The sequence below is a fragment of the Penaeus japonicus genome, unplaced genomic scaffold, assembly GCF_977035675.1.
Source record: "Penaeus japonicus unplaced genomic scaffold, GWHDUDI00000001_assembly GWHDUDI00000007, whole genome shotgun sequence".
Taxonomy (NCBI): Eukaryota; Metazoa; Arthropoda; class Malacostraca; order Decapoda; family Penaeidae; genus Penaeus; species Penaeus japonicus.
Genome location: NW_028234409.1, coordinates 45,608,214 through 45,615,713, shown reverse-complemented (window position 1 = coordinate 45,615,713; position 7,500 = coordinate 45,608,214). Strand labels below are relative to the sequence as shown.

Genomic DNA, 7,500 nt, shown 5'->3' with positions numbered 1-7,500 from the left:
ACGATGGTGAGGGTACCCTTTATGCTCTACTTAAAAAGGGAAATGGAGAGAGAAAGTGTGTGTGAGAGAGAGAGAGAGAGAGAGAGGAGAGAGAGAGAGAGAGAGAGAGAGAGAGAGAGAGAGAGAGAGAGAGAGAGACAGAGACAGAGACAGAGAGAGAGACAGTGAGCGTAAATGAAAATGTGTTGTGACAGCTCCAATAAAAGCCCATGTAAAAAGGCCACATTAATCATGTCGTCCATTCTCCTTTAATCCCAACAAGGAGAAACGGAAGTCGAGGAAGCGGAGGAGGGCGATGACTTGCCTCCAGAAAGTCCGTTAGAAGAGGACGAGGAAGACGAGGACGTCGAGGACGAGGACGAAGGCGAGGCGAAGGGCGCCGAGGACGAATACTCTTACTACGCCGAAGGAAAGGGAGGAGGAGGGGGACCCGCAGAGGAGGAAGAAGGAGCAGCTGAGGGGCAAGACCAAGAAGAAGAGGAAACGCAACAAGAAGAAATGATAGAGGAAGAAGAAGTGTTAGAAGTAGAACAAGAAGAAGAAGAAGAAGAAGAAGGTGGTGGTGAAGAAGAAGGTGGTGGTGAAGAAGAAGAAGAAGAAGAAGAAGAAGAAGGAGGAGGAGGAGGAGAGGAAGAAGATGAAGACGGCGAGATGGAGGTGATGCAGATGGACGAGGTGGACACCGGAGGCCGTTTCAACACCACTCCCGACTCGTCCTTGCTCGTGTACAACAGGATCCCTAAGTGTGCCTCGTCTACCATGCAAGCCATTTTCAGAAGGTGAGAGGGGAGGGAGGGAGGGAAGGATGGGAGGGAGGGAGAGAGATAGGGAGGGAGGGGGGAGGGAGGGATGGGAGAGGGAGGGATGGGAGAGGGAGGGATGGGAGGGAGGGATGGGAGGGAGGGATGGGAGGGAGGGAGGGAGGGAGGGATGGGAGGGAGGGAGGGAGGGATGGGAGGAGGTTGCGAAGGAGGGAGGAAGGAGGAAGAGAAAGGGGAAGTTGGTGGAGGGAAAAGGAACACTCTATGGAAGAGGACGAAAAGAAGGGAGAGGAAGGAGGGTTGGGGGAAAGGAAGGAGGAAGGTTGAGGAAAGTTAGAGCCAGAATACATACAGGAAGAGAGAGAGAGAGAGAGAGAGAGAGAGAGAGAGAGAGAGAGAGAGAGAGAGAGAGAGAGAGAGAGAGAGAGAGAGAGAGAGAGAGAGAGAGAGAGAGAGAGAGAGAGAGAGAGAGAGAGAGAGAGAGAGAGAGAGAGAGAGAGAGAGAGAGAGAGAGAGAGAGAGAGAGAGAGAGAGAGAGAGAGAGCGAGAGACAGGCAGACAGAGAGAAAGAAAGGCGAGAGAGAGCGAAAGTGAGAGAGAGAACGAGAGCGAGAGAGACAGCGAGAGTGAGAATGAGAGTGAGCGTGAGAGTAAGATTAAGAATAAGAGTAAGAGTGAGAGAGAGTGAGAGCGAGAGTAAGAGTAAGAGTAAGAGTGAGTGTGTGTGTGTGTGTGTGTGTGTGAGAGAGAGAGAGAGAGAGAGAGAGAGAGAGAGAAAGAAAGAAGAGAGATAAAGAGGAGTTGTAAATACGAATGAAGTCGTAAGTGAATATGCTGGCGCAGTGATGAAGTTTACAGGGTTTGATGCGAGAGTGAATGAATCCTAGTGCAAAGTACAGAGGGACAGAGGCAAGGAGAGAGACGGGGAGAGGGGGGAGAAAGAGGGAGAGAGAAGTAGGGAGGGAGGAAGGAAGGAAGCAAGGAAGGGAAGGAAGAAGAAAAGAAGTAAGGGAGGGAGAGAGCGAGTGGGAGAGAGGAAGAAAAGAAGTGAGGGAGGGAGAGAGAGAGGAAGAAAATAAATGAGGGAGACAGGGAGGAATGGAGGGAGGAAGGAAGGAAAGAAGGGAGGAAGAAAGAAAGAAAGGAAGGAAGGAAGGAAAGAAAAAAGTGAGGCAGGGAGGAAGGAAGAGATGGAAAGAGGGAGGAAGGAGGGAGGGAAGGAAGGTGTGTGTGTGAGAGAGAGAGAGAGAGAGAGAGAGAGAGAGAGAGAGAGAGAGAGAGAGAGAGAGAGAGAGAGAGAGAGAGAGAGAGAGAGAGATAGAGATAGAGACAGAGACAGAGACAGAGACAGACAGGGGGAGGGATAGAGAAATAAAGAGAAAGAAAAAGCTAAGAGAGAGAGAGAAAGAAAGAGAGAAAGAGAATGTGCCGTGGCTTCAGAGGCAAGTGAAGTTACCTGCGTCGTTCAGCCAGTAAGTAGTCCCAGAGTCGCCCGGCCTTGAGGACACCCGCACATGTAGGGACGCCAGAACCCGAGCCTTAGCGTCATCGCACCGAGCACTGATATCAGAGAGAAGTATCGCTGGGTTCAACTACACAGGTTGGTCAGACCGTGCATGGCCTTGTGGTCGCGCGATGAGACCAAACAGGTGGTCAACCTGTGCATCCTGCGGGTCTATTGCCGATGAGGGGAGTTATGTGGCACTGCTGTTGCCAAGCGACCAAGGGGAGCGGGGGCGGGGTGGGGGGGGCGAAGTGCAGGGAGACTGGCCCGCGCTTCCTTCTCGTCCGTCGGAAGTAGGCGTCCCTGGCGTGGGAACAGGCGCCGCGGGTGTCCCCGGCAGACCTCCTCCTCTGGTTTTGTTTTGACATCTGTGGTCGGTTTGATGGTGTATATATATACATATATATATATATATATATATATATATATATGTATATATATATATATATATATGTGTATATGTATATATATGTGCATGTGTGTATATATATGTGTGTGTGTATGGGTGTGTATATATGTGTGTATGTGTGTGTATATATATGTGTATGTGTATATAGGTATGTGTGTATATGTGTGTATATATATATATATTTTGTATATATATATATATGTGTGTGGTGTGTGTGGGTGGTGTGTGTGTGTGTGTATGTGTGTGTGTGTGTGTGTGTGTGTGTGTGTGAGTGTGTGTTTTGAGTGTGTGTGTGTGTGAGTGTGTTTTGTGTGTGTGTGTGTGTGTGTGAGTGTGTGTTTTGAGTGTGTGTGTGTGTGAGTGTGTGTTTTGTGTGTGTGTGTGTGCTTCGCGATATATATATATATAAATTACATTCTTCCCTCGCCGTCGCTTTCCCGCGGCCTGCCTACAGGCTATCGAGCCACTTGGGCTTCGTGCACATCTCGTCCCTCGTGTACAACCAGCGGCTGCTGAACCACGGCGAGCAGATCGAGCTGGTCGAGAACCTGACGGGGGCGCTGCGAGCGGCGCCCACGCACACCCTCAGCTACGACCGCCATCTCTACTACACCAACTTCACGGCGTGAGTACTTCTTTGCGCATGGAAGCTGCGCATGCAAACATTTAATTATCTACCTGTATACGGAAAAGTTATATGTTAGCTCTGATAAAAGTTTTGACTACATTTGTAAGTATTAGTAAACCGCGTGTTACATCTGCGGACAACTGCTAAATACTATTTCCATGGTGGATGTATTAACTATGCAAATATCGCCAAGGAACAACTTTGCTGTAGACATGGGATGAAATATTATAAAAACTCATTCCCATTAACCTTAGCCATAGTAACCCAAAAACGCTTTAAACGTGGCAGATAATCTTGAAAAACGCCAAGTACCCCTACTACGCTCTCCTACCCCTGTATGTGCCCTCAGACTCGGCTCGGAACCACCGGTTTACGTGAATATCGTGAGGGATCCGGTGGAGAGGTTCATCTCGTCCTTCTACTACCGGAGGAGCCAGGAACGCCTGAACCGAATCCCGGTACAAGGCCGGACAGCCACGCCCTCGCCCAAGTGGCTCAACAGGTGCGTTTATATTTTCCCTCCCATACGGTTTCCCGGTTTTCGTTTCTCATTTAACGGTTTTTTTTCTGTTTGGAAAGCAAATCTGCTTGTCCTCTATGTAAGCAACTTCTTTAGCACTAAAATCTCATCTCCATCCAAGTTAGTAGCCTCTATTGCGTTAAACCATTTTAATTAGTAACTGGCGGGGAATAAAATTACACGAATTTGGTCAACTCTTCCCCTCATTTTTACTAATGTCCTCCCACTTCTCCCTCAGAACCGTAGAACAGTGTGTATTGGCTGGAGATCACGAATGTGCTTTCCGGCCGGGAGATGAAAAAGAAATGATGCTCACTTATTTCTGCGGTCATCACGATTTCTGCAGGTAAGGGTTACCTGGTGTTGTGTTTATTAGAGGTATGTGTCGTTACTTTATTATTAGGGGTACATGCTCTGAAAAATTACTCATTTTCTATATCCCCCCCCCCCCACCGTGTGTGTGCATTTATGTTTCTGTCTGCCTGTCTGTTTGTCTTTTGCATCAGTTTCTAAATTTACCTGTCTTCTCTCTCTTATCATTTTGCTTCCCATATCAGAAACCCAACTCAAGAAAAGACCCGACTCATTAAAAGAAAACAACACATTCATTTATATCATTTATTTACATTATCAACTCCTTTCTTTCAATTGCCTTCTTGGGATTTTAAATTCCTATTGAAGGAATCCTCTCAAAAGAAGTGAAATTAGACAGCATCACTCCAGATGATTTTTTTTTTTTTTTTTAAATACATATTCTTAATCATATTTCTTTTCTGAGTATATTTATAATAAAGGAGTACAACTTATTTCAAACAAATAGGTTGTGGAATGTTGAAAATGGAGAATATTTGAGTTACATTATGAAGTAATTTTTAAACCCTTTTTTGTATGGAAATAATGTCTTTATGATTTTCACATCTTTACAATACCTTAGGGATTTATTTGATCCCAAACATGTACCTAAAAAAAAGGGGAAAAGCATGGTTGGTACAATTTTTATCTTTGGATAATCAAAACAAACCATATATTTTTCTTTTAAAGATTAGACTTAAAATCAGCTTCTATTGCATCACAGTTGAATTGAAAGTAGACCAGACTAAAAAATATAATGAAATACTCGGGCAATTTCAGTACCCTTCATTAGGTCACACAATTTTGCACTGTATTTACATTAAACTATTTATACATGATAAAGGACTAGGAATTTACAGATGAAAATAATAATACTTAATCATTAAATAATAATTACATCCAACAAGTACCTTTATCCAAGTATTTACATAAAGGTGCCATTCAAAAAAATATCAAGACAATGTTCGTGACTAACAAAGATAAAAACAAACAAACAATGAGTATGTTAAATATTACATGGTCAGCCTAATTTAAAGCCTTATCAAAATATCATGAATATTTCTTTATAGTCCATGTAGTCAGATAGGTAGAGGATTCATCAGGAAAATGATTTGTCAAGTGTGGACAAAGCACTGGACAATAATGGATGTGTTTTGTGACTTGGTATTAAAGCTCTTAAGAAATAAGAGTACTTGGTAACTCTGTATCAAAGTTAAGTATACAACAAGTTAAGAAAACAAATATAACACTGACTATGAAGCCACAAAAATATAAGGGAGAGAAAGGATATTCTTAATTACAGGATTTATGATAATTTCATCAAGCACTTTGATTGGATAATCGGCATGAAAATTTGGTGCATTTGTCTGGAATAGGCGTGGTTATATAAGAGACATTAATCATTAACTCTCTTGCCATGGTATACTGTAGTCAATTATTTCCGTATATAAATAAACACCCATTTTGATATTCAATTACTATATTTGCATATATTACCTTCCAACTGAATTTTGTATCTTTTGTAGCATTATAGAGTAATATAACAAAGTAATTTCAACAGTATTAAAATATAAATATATTATAAACAAGACATTACAGTGAATACAGAAGAATAATTACAATGCATACAGCTGACAATTACAAAAAAATTGCTGATATAATACTGAATCTTATATGTATTACATTACATATTCTAAACATTTGCCATTAAATATAATTGTAATTGGCAAAAATAGCCATCTGGGAAGGCTTTTGTTTTTTAAAGTAGTCATTTTTTCTTCCCTGCCCCTCTTTTCCTTTGACATAAATAGTAAATTAATAAATAGATAAAAAAAAAATACAGAAATCACTTCACAAGACATTTACACAAATATATATAAATTATTCTACGATTGTGAAAATATATGAATATATGCTTTACATGTTGTCAACACAGTTTGTGCCTTTGTGCTGGAAATGATTTCAATAGGTGTGAGAGTTATCTGATAATCATGAGCAAAATCATATCTTTGGTTATCTTAGACTTAAAACCCTTTCCTGTTGACCACTCCAGCCTGTGATATTAGAAAAATAATTGCATAAGTCCTTGTATTGCCATTTAACTTCATGAGATTATTTCACAGGATTTTGGTTACAGTTTCGTTTATACACTATGACCTTGGCAAACTCTTGCATAGACTTATTTTTCAAACTTTCTCCTAAGCAAAAGATGCATCTCTCTTTTAATATTCACTGCAAAGACACTGTATTTCTTCACTTTTAATCAAGGATCTTTTTACATCTCTTTATGGATCACCAATTAGCTTCACCTTCAAATTCTATGGTTGGCGGTGCTAATTTCAAAGCAAAGTTCTGTGACGACCAAATGTCTTGGTTTCCTGAAACGGACCCAGAGCTCCTCCAAGATGGGCTGGTCTTGGATGAATTCTCAGTTGCTGGTCCACCACGTGGAGTTGACAATTCATCTAGAAACTGTAATCTTGACCCTCCAAAGCTCAGAGCCTTCACTCGTCGAATGCCTTCCAGCTGGGTGTCGTCAAGCCCCACCTGTGGTGCAAATTGGTATAGTGCCAAATTACAGTGGATGACATGATAAGAACAAATTGCCATTTTGTTATTTCTTTTCTTTAAAAGAAGCATAAAAGAAATAGTCATATTATATTAATTAAATTTTATAGTCATAATATACATCAAATAAATTCCTATCAATGCAACCTGAATAAGAAAATATAAAACTGGAATGTTGCTATATACTAATATACAAATATGCTGCTTTTTATGATAAAGTTAGTGCCCCACAATATATTACCATTGAAAATACTAAGTCTTGTCAAACCATCTTTATCTAAAGATATGAGAGCATTAAACTCAACTCACAGTTGGTTCTTCTATGGAATCAGGAGCTTGTGACTGTTCAGCTGCTTGCTCCTCCTGGCTACTTCCTGTACAGAGCACACATGCAGGGGCTTCTCCCCCACAACGAGCATGATAACTGTGCCCACAGCTGAAAAAAATGCAGTCTTTTAACACTCTCTGTATATGTTATTATTTTGAATATTATTTGCATTTTTACATTTATGTTTGAGTAAATCTCTTTGAAAACAAGCATTACAAATTAAGTACAGAAGTCCTTGTCCTAAGACACTATATACCATAAAACATTGAAAGGAAATAGTTTACCTATGAGCAACTGCTTTGCTTGATGGGTGGTATACACTGTGACAAATGGCACAGGTGGTTGTGTACACAATGAGGGGAGAACATGCTTGACTATGCTGCATTGTTAAGTAGCTGAGCTGATCCCCTGCTATTATTCTGACTACTGTA

At 41.5% G+C, this 7,500-nt stretch overlaps 2 protein-coding genes across 6 annotated transcripts in view; one reads left to right on the top strand and one right to left on the bottom strand.

The window, feature by feature from the left end:
• LOC122250747 (uncharacterized) overlaps positions 1-7,500 on the top strand; it is a 46,861-nt gene that overhangs the window by 37,697 nt on the left and 1,664 nt on the right. For 2 of the 4 annotated variants that reach the window (XM_043012338.2, XM_086538775.1), the window contains exons 4-7: positions 263-779; positions 3,129-3,299; positions 3,652-3,804; positions 4,061-4,168. In XM_043012338.2, coding sequence (XP_042868272.2) covers positions 263-779; positions 3,129-3,299; positions 3,652-3,804; positions 4,061-4,168 — 949 coding nt within the window. Of the gene's footprint in view, positions 7-262; positions 780-3,128; positions 3,300-3,651; positions 3,805-4,060; positions 4,169-7,500 lie in introns of all 4 variants that reach the window. The other 2 variants (XM_043012337.2, XM_043012335.2) reach the window with 2 other exon arrangements.
• The window catches only part of Vps8 (vacuolar protein sorting 8), an 18,767-nt gene continuing 15,693 nt past the window's right edge, over positions 4,427-7,500 (bottom strand). For both annotated transcript variants that reach the window (XM_043012340.2, XM_086538774.1), the window contains exons 22-24: positions 7,354-7,500; positions 7,051-7,177; positions 4,427-6,720 (exon numbers count right to left, since the gene is read on the bottom strand). The exon at positions 7,354-7,500 is cut by the window's right edge and continues 40 nt beyond it. In XM_043012340.2, the coding sequence (XP_042868274.2) occupies positions 6,466-6,720; positions 7,051-7,177; positions 7,354-7,500 (529 nt within the window). In that variant the 3' untranslated portion in view covers positions 4,427-6,465. The remainder of the gene's footprint in view (positions 6,721-7,050; positions 7,178-7,353) is intronic.